At 49.9% G+C, this 14,698-nt stretch overlaps 1 protein-coding gene across 1 annotated transcript; it reads right to left on the reverse strand.

Annotated features, from left to right (window-relative positions):
- Window positions 1–13,278: 13,278 nt before the first annotated feature.
- Window positions 13,279–14,211, reverse strand: LOC135441521 (olfactory receptor 14J1-like). The gene has a single exon (XM_064701077.1). The coding sequence runs from the start codon at window positions 14,209–14,211 to the stop codon at window positions 13,279–13,281; it is 933 nt and encodes a 310-aa protein (XP_064557147.1).
- Window positions 14,212–14,698: the final 487 nt, after the last annotated feature.

Below are 14,698 nucleotides of genomic sequence, written 5' to 3' on the forward strand. Positions count from 1 at the left end.
TGACTCCATTCCTCAGCTGCTCTGACTGCCAGGGGCTGGTTGAGAGAAATGGTGGGGTTGGGGTAGGAACAAAGTGTGATTGACTGTCAACCATTGTTGGAGAGTTTTGTTCAGACATGGCTTATAGAAAAAGGCCACGATCATATACAGCTGTTTAAGAAGTAAAAGGCAGCTGTAAGCAGCAAGTTCTCAGGCTTTTTCCTTAAAAACAATAAACACTGTGTCCTTGGCTAAGTGATGAGAAAAACATGGTGGAAAACATGGAGTCCTTGAATGTAGTCAGCAGCAGGATAAAAAACAAGTATTAGTCTCAACAAGAAAGCCACAGGTATTAGCAACAAAGGAGGGGTTGGCATGTAATTTGTAACCAATGATGAGCTCGGGTTTTGCAATATGTATGAGCTTAATTAACACTACTAAAAATGTGTGAAGCTGGATCAATAAATCTGAGATCGATGCTCATCAATCGGATGTGTGCTCGTCTCCCTTCACTTTCCTCAAGCCATGAAGGGTCTTGATTTTCATATCTGCTCAAACTGCATTAGGAGGTGCTGGGGATCAATATCAACTGGGGATTGCTGATATCAATCTATAAAGAAGAAAAAAAAACAGGACAAAACAGTTCTCTCTGCATTGTTTTCAATATGGTATATTCACTTTGAATAGACTTCTGAAATCTGTCTAATAAACCACAGAAGATCTGAAAACTTAGATTATTCCCATCAGCTTTTCTTGTTTTGGGTGTTTTGAACAAATGTCTATGACCTTTATTCACTTAATTCCTGAAGCCAAGTGGTGCTGGGGATCAATATCAACTGGACATTGCTGATATCAATCTATAAACAAGAAAAGAAAACTGGACAAAACCAGTTCTCTCTGCTTAGTTTTCAATATACCATATTTACTTTAAATACACCTCTGAAATCTGACTAATTAACCACAGAACAGTGGAAAACTTCAAATTTTCCCAGGGGGTTTCTTGTTTAAATGTTTTAAACAAATGTTTAATAGCCCTTTTCACTGAATTCCTCAACTGAGTAGCTCAAGAAAGAAGAGGCCTCTGGAGGAGTAAAATTCATCAGCAACCTCCAAGTGGCTGAGGATCCATCCCCATCAGAGCAGCAATGAACAGAAATTGGCACAGCTTTGTGGCTGCCCCAGCTTTGGCATGGGCCCTGGGCCTGGAGCAGGAGCAGCTCTTGAGGGCCCCAAGGCCAGGGCTCTTGTGCTGCCCTGGGCAGATGGGATGGCAGCAGGGGCTGCAGAGCTCTCAGCACCTCAGCCCGAGGGGAGCAGGGCAGCCAGGGAGCCTCCTTTGGCCTTGGCCAAGCACCTTCCCCCATGGCTGGGGCTGAGTCCTGTGGCAGCTGCAGCTGCTGCTGTGCCCTTGCCAGGGACTGAGGCCATGGGGCCAGTGCTCAGCATTTGTCACCACCAACCTCTGTCCCCATGCATTGGCAGCCCTGGCTGCTGAGCCCAGCTTTGGCCTGGGCTGAGTTTGGCTGTGGCCCAGCTCCATCCTCCTGCAGGGCTCAGGGCCTGTTCCCAGCCATGGCCAGCCCTGGCTGCCTCTCTGCTGGCCCAGAGGCCGGCAGAGCCCGGGGCAGGGCTGTCTGTGCAGCCCCACAGATGCCAGGGGCTCTGCAGGAGCTGGCAGAGACTGCCCAGCAGGGAAGCCATGGGGCACAGAGCCCCAAGGCTGCTGTGGGCACCACGGCACAGGGGCCGTTCCCAGCCGCAATGCTCCTGGCCTGGGCTGGGCCTGCACAGGGGCTGGGCCACCATGGCTGGGTCAGCACAGGGCCACAAAGGGGCCACGCAGCCGCTGCCGGGGCTGACAGCAAGGCCAGGCACACACAAGCAATTGCTGAGCATGGCCTGTGCTGGCCAGGCCTGACTGCCAAAGGCAGAGCTCAGCTGCCCTTGGGGGTTGCAGGAACAACCCAGTGTCCAAAGAGCCTTCATGGCTGTGCTGGAGACCAAGGCTGCAGCAGGAAAATGCAGGGCTGCTGCGGGATGGGGAGGGCATTGAATTCCAGCACACACCTCAGCTCTCTGATGATCCTGGCACCATGCTGGGCCCTGTTTCAGACTGGAGCAGAGCAGATGTTGATGGGACAGGAGCCCTGCAGGGCTGTCAGGGACCTGCAGCTTGCAAGGTGCTCTGCTCTCCCTCAGGTGCTCTCTGAGAGACCCAATCCCAGCTGGGCACCTTAGGGCACAAGTGGCACTGGCTGTTCATGGGCAAACAGCTGATGTCTGCCTGGAAAGGGGCACAGGTTTTAATACCTGTTAGTTTCATAATATACAAGCAAATCTTTATTATCTGGATCATTTGAGTACTCTTAAGGAATGGCAGCGTTTTCCCACCAGAAATGGGGATTTCCTGGAAGTGTACTGATGGCAGGAGAAGAAATACTTATCTTCCCATCTACTTGTGTCACCAATAATCAGTCTATTATTTAATCTCTCTCTTTTCCACCAAGTGCTTCCATCTCTTATGGTTAAATTGCCATGTCTAAGGACATCTGTTCACTTGACCAGTTGGGTATTTGTTTTTCCCATTGGTCCCAGATTTCCTCCACCAGATGCTCACTGGTCATTCAAGTGCCTCTCAACTAACTTGTTTCATGCTTTGAGCTTCAAGCAGTTGCCCAAACTTTCTGAAGTTTAAGTAAACATCCCATAAGGTGACATCTTAATTGTCTTTATATCTATCATAGAATTACCTTTTCTTATATCTATGTCTAAAACTGTTCCTCTGTATCCTTTGCGGATAGTGGACATGTCAGATGCTGCTGGGACATTCCAGAGAGCTGATGGAAGAGCTGTGATGGTTGTTAAAACTGTTCAAGTGTTCAAATTGTGTTTCTTGGCAGGAAATCTTTCTGTGCCTCTGAGAGTCACCAGGCCCTGGCCCCAAAGGACACAAACCTGATGAGTTGTGGCTCCCACTGCTGGGGCACTTGGACCTTGGCTGTGCACAGGAGAGCTCTTCATCCCCTTTCTCTTTTCCTCCCTCTTGCCATGGAGGGAGCTCCTGACTTCAGCCTGTGACTCGTGTGTGCAAAGAGCAAATCTGGGCAGAATTGGGGCAGGGAGGGTTTGGGGCGACCTTGGGATCTGTGCTGGGCACAGAAGGTGTTTTCCATTGCTCTGAGACTGTCTGCTGTGGAAAGTGGATTTAATATCCAGCAGTGGAATGACTTTTGCATTTGATGGAGCTGTGCCTTCCCTTGGCTTTGTTGGCTGACAAGAAATGAACATCCCTCTGTGTCTCAGGCAGCTCCTTCTCCAAGGAAAGCAGGTGGGACTTGGAGCAAAGGAGCTGAAAGCTGCAGGTGCAGCCTGGGCTGGAGGGAGCTCAGATTTGCACAAGGCTGCTCTGAGTGCCAGGGCTTGGATGGGGGAAATGGTGGGGTGGGGGTAGGGACAGAGTCTGATTGATTGTCAGCCATGGAGGGTCTTGATTTTCATATCTATTCCAATTGTTTGAGGAGGTACTTGGATTCAGTGTCAATTAGAGACTGCACATATCAATGAATTACCAATTAAACAAAAAATTACAGGACCTAAAAAAATATTTTCTTGCTGTCTTTTTAAATATAGTGTATTCACATTGAACAGGCCTCTGAAATCTAATTAACCACACATTTGATTTGAACACTTCAATCAAATTACTCCAAGAGGCTTGGCTTGTTTAGCTGTTCTGAATGTTAATGAGCCCTGGGACACTGAATTCCTGCACTGAAGAGCTGAAGGCTGAACAAGCCTCTGCAGCAGGAAAATTCAGCAGCAGCCTCCAAGGTGCTGAGGATGTCAGCAGCCCCCACTGAGGTCATCCCTGCCCAGAGACTGTGGGGGAATGGGCAGACAATGAGAGCGTCCCTGGGGCTGGGGCAGCACAACTCAGAGGCACCAGCGGCTCCAGCTGGGAAATGGAGTGTGGAATGGGGCTGGGAAAGCCCTGCCTGGGCTGTGCCAAGCAGGACACACCAGCCCTGACTCCCATCCCCCAAACAACTCTCACAAAGAGACATTTAAAAGGAATTATAATTGTTTGTGTACTCTGAGTTGGACACACTGGAGAAATACCAAAAAGAGATTCTCAGGAGCTCAAAAAAACAAAACAGCCTTTACTGGCAACCTTAGAAAATCTGAAGAACTTTGGCAAAAGGTTTTTTATGACATTGTGGTGGTTTTGGTTTGTTAATTCAAGATTTTTCTAATCTTGAGGTTTCTTAATTAATGTGTTGATGAGTGTGTTGGGTTTTGGTGTCAATTAATTATGCATTTATTTTTTTGTGAGATAGGATTATGAGAAAGATAAAGTAGGCCTAAAATTTTAAAAGGGTATAAAGAAAATGGTATTAAAAGTAAATTAAAAAAGAAAAATGTAGTAAGAATTAAAATGAACTCTTTAGTACAGTTTTTTTTCTTTACAAGTTTTTACTGACAATGTGAAGAAACTTTACTTAAAATTTCTTGTTAGTTTACTATTTCTAGAATAGTCTTTTTTTTAGATTTCTTTGGGAGAGATGATTTTCATGTTAAGCTTATGGAGATTTTTTTACAAGAGGAAAAAAATTTTTTTTGTGGTTCTTAATTTAGTCATGGATAACAGTTGTCTGGGGAACTTTGTTATTGTGAAGTTGGTTTTATTGCTACAAGCTTGTTTTACGGCTTGTTGGTGGGCCATGTCGACTTATGGGGTATTGTTTTAAAAATAGTTCTTTAAAGGTAAAAGTTTTCATAATTTACTTTTAAAATTAATTTTTATCTCACGGAATACAGATCTTCTCTGGGGAATACTGGATTACTTTTTTTCCCCATGTTTAAACTTTTTATGTAATTACAGTTATTTTAACATTTGTTTTCTTTTAACATGGGGGTTTTTCTTTGATATTAATTTGAATTTTTAAAATAGTTTTATGTGTTTTAATGAAATTTTTTTTCAGATTTAATTTCTTCTTTACTGACATTGATGGTTTTATGTTGGTTTTTTATATGCTTGCATTTTGTTTTTCTTTTACTTGAGGGAGGATTGAAGTACTGAAAGGATTAACACCTGACCTGTCAGTAGCTTGCAGTTGAGGTTGTGGTTGGGTTGGGTTAGGATTGGTTTTATGGTTCGTTTTTGTGGGGCTTTTTGTTTAATTTTAGTTGTGGTGTTATTTTGTGTGGGTTGTAGGTTGTAGAAGATTTTGTTTTAATTGTCTTGGGGGGAGGGGACTTAATGGTAAGATTCTAACAGCTGTGGCTGGCTTTGTTCTGGTTAGGGGTTTGTAGCCTCTCTTGTTTTCCTGTTTGGTAGTTGTTGGGGTTTGGTTTGGTTAGAATGGGGCCGATGGGTGGGGGGTGGGGGTAGTGGGCTCAGCCCATGGCTGAGTGGCGTGGCTTGGTGTGGCTTGGCGTGGTGTGGTGTGGCTTGGCTTGGCGGGGCTTTGCTTTTGCTTTTGTTTTTGCTTTTGCTTTTCCCTTTGCCTTCGCTTTCCTTCGCTTCGCTTTGCTTTGCTTTGGTTGAGATGGAGGCCGGGGCCAGGGACTGCTGCTTCTTTGTTGACTGGAAAATAAAGAGAAGGTTCTTGGGTTTTTTCATCTTTAACATATGTGTTTCACAGAGGTGTGTTCAGTATCTTAGTGATTTAACAGATTGTCACTTGCACAAAAAGTTTTGTATTACTTTTTAAAATTCTTCTCATGTCAAACTGACAGACATTCAATCAATATAAAACACTTCTCAAAGTATTGACTTGGCCCATTCAACTTCACAAACTCCAAGCTTGTTCAATTTAATGTTAATCAAAATCTGCAGAAGCACAGAAACAGAAGAAGAAGACACAGAAAGAGAGAAAAACATAAAAGATTTAGAGAAGCACACACATAGCTACCAACTCCTGGATTCCAGAGGTGTTCAGATAGAAATTCCAAGAGGAGGTAGGGTCAAGGTGTGTTCCTGCCTTGTGGTCAGCCTTCAATACCCCTGAGTCTCCCTGGGCCCGTCCTCCAGCTGGGCCTTGGGCTCATTTGGTCCCTCAGGAGCTGGGCTGGGGCTGCAGAGGTGGCTGTGGAGCATTGCCTGTGCTGTGCCAGGGACTGGCAGCCACTGCTGGGCTGGGATAGAGGCTCTGGGGGGATTGGGGTTCCAGGGCAGGGCTGGGGTTCCAGGGCAGGGCAGGGCTGGACCTGCCCCTTCCTTCCCGGCACACAAAATGTTTCCAGCCAACAATCTCCTCCAGTCTGTCACAACAGGGAATGTTGGAGGTGAAATCCCAATTCTGGCCATGGGCACCTGCCTGAGAAAGACAGTTATTTTCCATAGGAAGGAAAGCACAAAGCTCCATGTTTAGATGGCCGGTGAGAGCCTCAGTAGTCCAAGGCCAGCCAGATTTTCTATGGGAGCTGTCTTTGGATTTAGGGAATTTTGGATGTGGAAGCTCAATCTCATCCATGGGTGCCTGGAGAAGCAGCAGTTTATTTCTCACAGGAAGAAGAGCATGAAGCCTTCCCCAGTGTTTTGGGGACAGATGAGAGCTGACCCTTGTGAAACCACTGCCAGCCAGACTTGTCCTGGCAATATTCCTATGGGAACAATCCCTGGATATAACGAAATTTGGAGGTGAAATCCCAGTTTTGGCCATGGATGCTTGGAGAAGAAGGAGAGCGTGGAGCCCCAGTATTTCATTAGCACAGACAACTGAGTTCTTGAGGGTCTTGGCCCCAAGGGGCACACCATTTTATGGAGTTCAGCAGTTTCACAATGGTCCCAATGATTCCATGAGGCCTTGCAGTGTCACAATGGTCTCTGAGGTTCCCCAGGCCCCAAATGTCACCTGACTCCTCTGTTCCATGAGCCATGAATGTCACAATGGACCTTTGGGCCCTGGGGGTTTGTAGTGTCACAATGCTCTCCTTTGGCTCCACAGTGTCACAATGGACGATTGATGACAGGAGGCCCCTCTGTGTCACCCTGGAGCTTTGGTTCCATGCAGCCCTGCCGTGTCACATTGAACCCTTGGTTCAATGGGGTTCCACAATGTCACCATGGCCCCAAGGCTCCATGCAGCCCTGCAGTGTCACAATGGTCTCCTTTGGATCTGTGGGGACCCCCAGGGTCACAGTGGTCTCACTGGTTCCATGAGGCCTCACAGTGTCACAATGCTTTGTTTATTCCATGAGGCCTCATAGTGCCACAATGGTCTCCATGATTCCATGAGTACCCTCAGTGTCATAATGGCCTCTTGGTTCCATGAGGCCATGAAGTCTCTTAATGGTGTCTCCATGGTTCCATGAGGCCTTGCAATGTCACAATGGACCTTTGGCTCTATGGGATCTCGCAGTGGTCCTTTGCTTCCATGACACCCCAAAGTGTAATAATGGTTTCCACAGTTCCATGAGGCTCCAATGTCACAATGGACCCTTGGTTTGATGGGGCCTCTCAGTGTCACAATGGTCCCTACATTCCATGGAGCCACACATGGAATGGGACTGTGTGGCTCCACGGAATGCAGGGATCATTGTGACACTGGCAGGGGGACCCAGGGGGACAGGGGACCCCACTGTGCTTGAGCAGCGTTGGACTTCTCTGGGGTAAACTGTGAGGAGGGGGCTGGGGAGGATTGACCTCTTCAGTGATCTCACACAGTCCCTGTGATGCCACACAGCCCCTTGTGATGTCACAGAGCTAACTCTATTATGTCACCCTGTAATGTCATACAGCAGTTCTGTGATGTTACAGAAGACTGTGATGTCACAAAGTCACCTTGTGATGTCACAGTCTGTTCTGTGATGTCACAGCCTGCTCTATGATGTTACACAGCCACATGGTGATGTCACAACCCACTTTCTGATGTCACAGAGCCACACCCTATGGTGGCAGAGTTAGCTCTATGGCCTCATATCCTACTTCGTGATGCCCCAGCCAGTTCTGTGATGTCACAACCCCCTCAGTGATGTCACAGAAACCTCAAGAACTCAGTTACATTGAAACACTGAAGTTTCTTGGACTTTGAAGAGATCCCTGTCAGGGACACAACTGAGAAAGTGTCCTCAAGTTTCAGTCAGAGCAGAATACTGGAGGCAGTGATGACAGCTGGGGACAAACAAGGCAAAGGTGTCTCTGGTGCTGAGCACACCTGGATGTGTTTGAGGAATGCAAAGGGCCAAGGCCTGAGCCCCAGCCCCTGGCCAGGCAGATCCTGTCCCTCCCTCCTTGCTCAGGGCTCTTCCCGGGATGGGCACTGGCATGTGGGGATGTGCAATGCCAGGGGCAGGAGCATGGGGCGGCCCCTGCCAGGCTGCTGAGCAGGGACAAGGAGGCAATGAGGCCCCAGCCCTGCAAGGGTCACTTGTCCCCTCGTGGCCTCAGGCCCAGGCCCAGCAGCCATGGCCAAAGTGCTGCCCAAGGTGGCTCTGGCAGGGCTGTCTTGCAGCTGCTGCCCATCCCTGTGCCCTGTGCAGCCCAGGCTGTCCCACGGTGTCCCTGCCCTGCGCCTCTGTCCCTGCAGGCTGTCGGCATCCCCCGGCTGCCCCACCTGGCTGGGCCCTTCCTTTGCTGACAGCTCTGCCTCCTGCCTGCCTCTGCCTGCCCACACAAGTCCTTGGACTTGATACCAAAAGCTTAATTCAATTCAATACCAAAAGCCTGATTTAAAATAGTTAATTCAATTTCTACTGTGCCTGTGGACTTTTGGCACTGGAACAAGGCATGCAGGGGCTGTTTTCCCAGCAAGGACAGCTAGAAGAGAAGAGAAAGACATCTGCCTCAAGAATGCAGTGATAGAAAATGAAGGACTGAATCTTGGAACTTGAGGTGGGTTTTATGGTAATGGGAAAATTGTAATATGCGTTTAGTGACGCCGATAGAATTACATGTCCACATAAGATTGGGGCTATCCCTCACTAGACCTCAGGCCTGAATAAATAATACCCTCTTAAATAGTAAATTAGTGTGAAAGAGTCTTATTCTGATATATCGGATATTTGGTGATGGCGAGGCCTCACAGAACCAAGGAGTCAGCTGTGACCCTGTGCAAACTCATGGTACAAAAGGTCCATGGTGACACAGCAGAACCCAATGGAATCAAAATCCACTTTGGCACATTGGGGCCACATTGAACCAATGGCCCATTGTGATACTGCAGATCCAAGGAGACCACTGTGACCCTGAGAAACCTCATGGAACCAAGGGGCCATTGTGACACAGCAAGGCCTTGTGGAACCAGAGGTCCATTGTGACACTGCAGAACCTCACGGAACCAAGGTGACTGTGTTCTACTATGGAACCTCATGGAACAAAGGAACATTGGGGACACTGCAGAACCAAGGAGACTGCTGTTGGCAGTGTGAAAGCTCATGGAACCAGAAGTCCATTGAGACACAGTGTGGCTTCATGGAACCAAGGGTCCCTTGTTAAACTGTGTGGCCTCATGGAACCATGAGCCATTGTGATACAGCCTGGCCACATGGAGCCAAGGGGCCACTGTGACACTGTGGATCCAAGGAGACCATTGTGTCTGAGGAACCTCATGGAACCAAGAGTCCATCGTCACACTGTGGGGCCCTGGGGAACCAAGGGGATGACAGTGTCTTTGTGGGGCCTCAGGGAACAATGGAGACTCTTCTGACACTTTGGGACCCACTGGAACCAAGCCGCCATTACAGCATAACAGGGCCTTATGGAATCAAGGGGACTCCAGTGAACCCTGTGTGTCTCCATAAGATGAAGTTTCCAGTGGAACCAAGGATACCATTGTGACACTCTGGGGCATCATGGAACCAAAAGTCCATTGTGACCCAGCAGGGCCTCATGGAACCACAGAGGCCTTTTTACACTTTGAGGCCTTGTGAAATCAAAGGGCGATTGTGGCACTTCAGAGCCTTGTGGAGCCAAGGGGACCACAGTGACACTGTGGGGCTCAGTGAAACCAATGGTCTGTTGTGACACTGCAAGGCCTTATGTGATTATGGAGACCACTGTGGCACCAAAAGCCTCACTGAACCAAGAGGCCATTGTGACACTAGAAGGCCGCATGGAAGCAAGGAATCATTGTGGTACCATGAAGTGCTGGCAGACCAAATGGCAGTTGTCACACGATGTGGCACCACGGAGTCCATTGTGACATTACAGGGCCCCATGGAACTAAGGATTCATGGAACAGTGCTGGAACACATGGAACCAAAGGTCCATTGTGACACTTTGAGGCCTCGTTGAATCAAGGGGCTCTGCAGGGCTTCATGGAACCAAGGAGCCCTTTCTGACATTGTTAATCCCCATGGAACCAAGGGTCCATTGTGATGCTGTGGTACATAGGAGACCCCTGTGACACTGCAAGGCATCATGGAAGTAAGGGACCATTGTGACACTGCAGGGCCCCATGGAAACAAAAGGGCAGTGTGACACATCTGGGTCTCATGGAACCAAGGATCCAATATGACACCACCATTGTTACCCTGCAGGGCCCCATGGAAACAAGGGAACAGGTAACAGCTCTGGTTGGCTTGGCCTGACTGGTCCAACTGCCCTTGGCTTGTCGACAGTCTCTGCTCATGTGCCCCTGAAACCCTGGGGCTCTGGGCTTTCCTTCAACTGGAACAGAACTGTTCTTCTCATTCAAGTATCCATGGCCAAAATGGGATTTCCCCTCCAAAATTCCCAATATTCGGGGATTGCTCCCAGATAAAGCTGCCATTGCCAACAAGTCTGGCTGACCATGACTTCCTGAGAGCTGGCTCTCACTTGCCTTCAAACACTGAGGCTCTGTGCTTTTCTGCCTATGGGAAAATCTGTCCTTCCTGCACATGCACCCATAGCCAAAATTGATACTTTTGAAGAGTTCCTGCTCCAGGCCCAGGGCCCATCCCAAAGTTGGGGCAGATAAAAAGCTGTGTCCATTTCTGTTCATTGCTGCTCTGCTGGAGATGGATCCTCAGCCACTTGGAAGTTGGTGATGAATTTTATTACTCCAGAGGCCTCTACCTTGTGGAGCTCTTCAGCTCAGGAATTCAATGAAAAAGGTTCCTAAACATTTGTTCAAAACACCTGAACAAGAAAGGCCAAGGTAGTAATCTAAGTTTTTAGTTTTCTGTGGTTAATGAGACACATTTCAGAAGTGCCTTCAAAGTGAATCTGCTACGCTGAAAAAAAAACAGCAGTGAGAACTGTTTTGTCCAGTATTCATCTCTTCTTCATATTTGGTATCAGCAATGTCCAATTGATATTGACCCCCAGTACCTTGTATTGCAGTCTGAACAGATACAAAAAAACAGACCCCTCATGGCTGACAATCAATAGCACTTTGTCCCCACATCCTCCCCACAATTTCCCTCATCAAACCCCTGGCACTCTTATGGATCAGGAATGGTGTGGCCAGCAGGAGCAGGGCAGGGATTCTTCCCCTGTGCTCAGCACTGCTTGGGCAGCACCTCGAGTGCTGTGTCCAGTTCTGGGCCCCAAATTTATAAAGGACTTGGAGGGGCTGGAGCATGTCCAGAGAAGGGCAACAAGGCTGGTGAGAGGTCTGGAACACAAGTCCTGTGAGGAGTGGCTGAGGGAGCTGGGGTTGTTTATCCTGGAGAAGAGGAGGCTCAGGGGAGACAAGGCGGTGTCAGGGCACAGGTTGGACCTGATGATCTCCATGGACTGTTCCACCCTTGCTGATTCTGGGATTCTCGAAACCCATCTTTGGAAAAGTTTCAGGATGAGTCCTGGGCCTCCTCTTCAGGAGCTCCATCAGCCCAGGTCCCTCAGCTTCTCCTGCCAGCCCCAAAGCCCATCCTGTCAGTCCTGCAGAGCCTCTGCAGCTCCTCCTCACTGCCCAGAACAGGGAGCCCCAGAGCCAGACACAGCAGCCCAGATGTGCCCCCCTGGCCTGGGGTGCCTCTGGCAAGGGAGCAGCACCAGGCACTGCAGGAGACTGCAGACAATTCCTGCAGCACTTGTAGGATGATCTTGCTCCTGAAGGGATGTTCCCATGGGGACAAGTCAGGAGCTGCAATTGGGAGTGGGGCCAGACAGCAAAGGGCAAACAGGGATGGGCTGTTTGCAGGGCAGCGAACAGGGGTGGGCAATAGGAGGAAGAAATTTACACCAGAAGAGAAAAGAAAGCAAAGATGAAGCAAAGGAAATTCTCAGGGCAGTTTGGAGGCAGCTGCCAGGGAGCCCTGGCTCTGAGCAGCAGCGTCTGCAGTGGGACAGGAAACTCCCAGCTGATGGGAACAAACTTTCTGGCTGAGTGCAGAGGCCAGGACAAAGCTGAGTGCTTTCCCTGGTGTCCTCCAGCCCTTGCTGGCCCCAGGGGCTGATGGCATTTGTGCTCCCTCAGGTTCATGTCCCCACACCAACAGCATGGGGGTGCTCCCCCTGCTCTGTGCAATGCAAACAGGGGCTGCTGAGCCAGTGCTGCTGTGTCTGTTCCTGCAAGGATGGGGCACCTGTGTGAGCTGGGGGAGAGGCCAGGGCTGCAGAGGGGGGATGTTGTTGGCAGCTCCATGAGGACGCTCTGGGACGCTGCCCTGGGCTGTGAAGCGCACTGGGGATGGATCAGCCCCTGCTCTGCTGCTCCTTCCCGTCTGCCCCAGGGCCCTTGCAGAGCCCCAGCCATGCTGTTTGCCCCCAGCCTGCCCACAGCCAGCCTGGGGCTGCTCACGGGGCTTTTCTGTGCTGAGCATTGGCCTGGGCGTGTTCTTGAGAGAGCCTGGGCAAGGAGCCTGGAGCCCCCAGGGCCTGGGCTGAGGCGTCAGCACTGCCCCAGCAGTGCCCATGGCCTGTCCCTGCTGCAGCCCCGGCACTGCCACCCCCAGGGCTGTGCCCGGCCCCGAGAGCACTCAGGCCCTGCAGCAACACCAGGGCCACCAGGGCAGCGGGGCAGGGCCACAGCAGCAGCACTGGCAACACCAAGTGCTGCTGCTGCTGCTGGGCACAGCTGCTGTGCCAGCACTGATCTGCCCCCAGCTCTGCACACAGACATTGCTGCTGCAGCTCCAGAGAAGGCAACAAAAGGGGATCTCTGGGGAAAGATCTCTGATGATAGGATCTCTACTGAGAGGTTATTTAGTTCATCTGAAGCCACCAAGGGCTCAGCTCCTCATTGACACAGTCTGGGGTCACGGCAAAGGTGGAAAGAAACAAAATGAGAAATGTCACAAACAATTGCATTTCTTGTGGACCATATTAAAAAAATATTAAAGGAATGAAAAGAATTAACCAACCACCAGTCCCAACAAGAACTATCAAAGTTGAGTTTTATTACATGTGACTTGCAGAAACTGGCCAGCAGTTTAATGTTTCTGAAACCACCCACTTATCAGTCTCCACACTGCAGCCTTGAGCTCCTGGTTCCTCAGGCTGTAGATGAGGGGGTTCAGGGCTGGAGGCACCACCGAGTACAGAACTGACAGGCCCAGATCCAGGGATGGGGAGGAGATGGAGGGGGGCTTCAGGTGAGAAAATGTTCCAGTGCTGACAAACAGGGAGACCACGGCCAGATGAGGGAGGCAGGTGGAAAAGGCTTTGTGCTGTCCCTGCTCAGAGGGGATCCTCAGCACAGCCCTGAAGATCTGCACATAGGAGAAAACAATGAACACAAAACAGCTAAATACTAGACAGACAGAAAACACAAGAAGCCCAAGTTCCTGGAGTTTGGAGTGTGAGCAGGAGAGCTTGAGGATGTGTGGGATTTCACAGAAGAACTGACCCAGGGCATTACCATGGCACAGGGGCAGGGAAAATGTATTGGCTGTTTGCATGAGAGCATTGAGAAAGGCACTGGCCCAGGCAGCTGCTGCCATGTGGGCACAAGCTCTGCTGCCCAGGAGGGTCCCGTAGTGCAGGGGTTTGCAGATGGACACGTAGCGGTCATAGCACATGACAGTGAGAAGTGCAAATTCTGCTGACATGAAAAAGGCAAAGAAGAAAACCTGTGCAACACATCCAGTGTAGGAGATGGTGCTGGTGTTCCAGAGGGAACTGTGCATGGCTTTGGGGACAGTGGTGCAGATGCAGCCCAGGTCGCTGAGGGCCAGGTTGAGCAGGAAGAAGAACATGGGCGTGTGCAGGTGGTGGCCGCAGGCTACGGCGCTGATGATGAGGCCGTTGCCCAGGAGGGCAGCCAGGGAGATGCCCAGCAAGAGGCAGAAGTGCAGGAGCTGCAGCTGCCGCGTGTCTGCCAGTGCCAGCAGGAGGAAGTGCCTGATGGAGCTGCTGTTGGACATTTGCTGTCTCTGGACCTTGGCACCTTTTGAAGAAGGAATGACAGTGATAATCGAGCGGAGATTTCTCATAGAAATGTCAAAGCCCTTTCTCATAGACCCTTTCCTACCACTAAACACCTCTCCCTTGTGTATGTCTAGGAGATCTTCCTTCACCTTTGTTACTGGTGCCCTGATTGCTGCTGGCCAATGTTGTGTGAGGAGATGGACCTTGACCCTGGGAGTGAGACCTGACCCCCAGTCAGTGCAGCGGCATAGTAAGGGCAGGGGCCAGTCCTGGTTTTGGGATTTGTATAAAGAATGTTGAGCCAAGGCAGAGGAGCTGCCTGCATGAAGGGATGGGGATTGTAGGAGGCAGAATGAGAGATTCTGCTGCACAGACTGGAGAAGAGAGTGTCCAGAGAGGCAGGAGCATTGTCTGAGGCTTAGTGCAGACTGAGGGGAGCTGCTCGGTCCCTCTCGCCTCTTCCAGCTGCCCTGGACGTGCGCC

Source organism: Zonotrichia leucophrys, unplaced genomic scaffold, assembly GCF_028769735.1.
Source record: "Zonotrichia leucophrys gambelii isolate GWCS_2022_RI unplaced genomic scaffold, RI_Zleu_2.0 Scaffold_327_58155, whole genome shotgun sequence".
Classification (NCBI taxonomy): Eukaryota; Metazoa; Chordata; class Aves; order Passeriformes; family Passerellidae; genus Zonotrichia; species Zonotrichia leucophrys.

Excerpts from the sequence above, each read along its gene's own strand:
- LOC135441521 (XM_064701077.1), bottom strand. The coding sequence starts at position 14,211 with ATGTCCAACAGCAGCTCCATCAGGCACTTCCTCCTGCTGGCACTGGCA.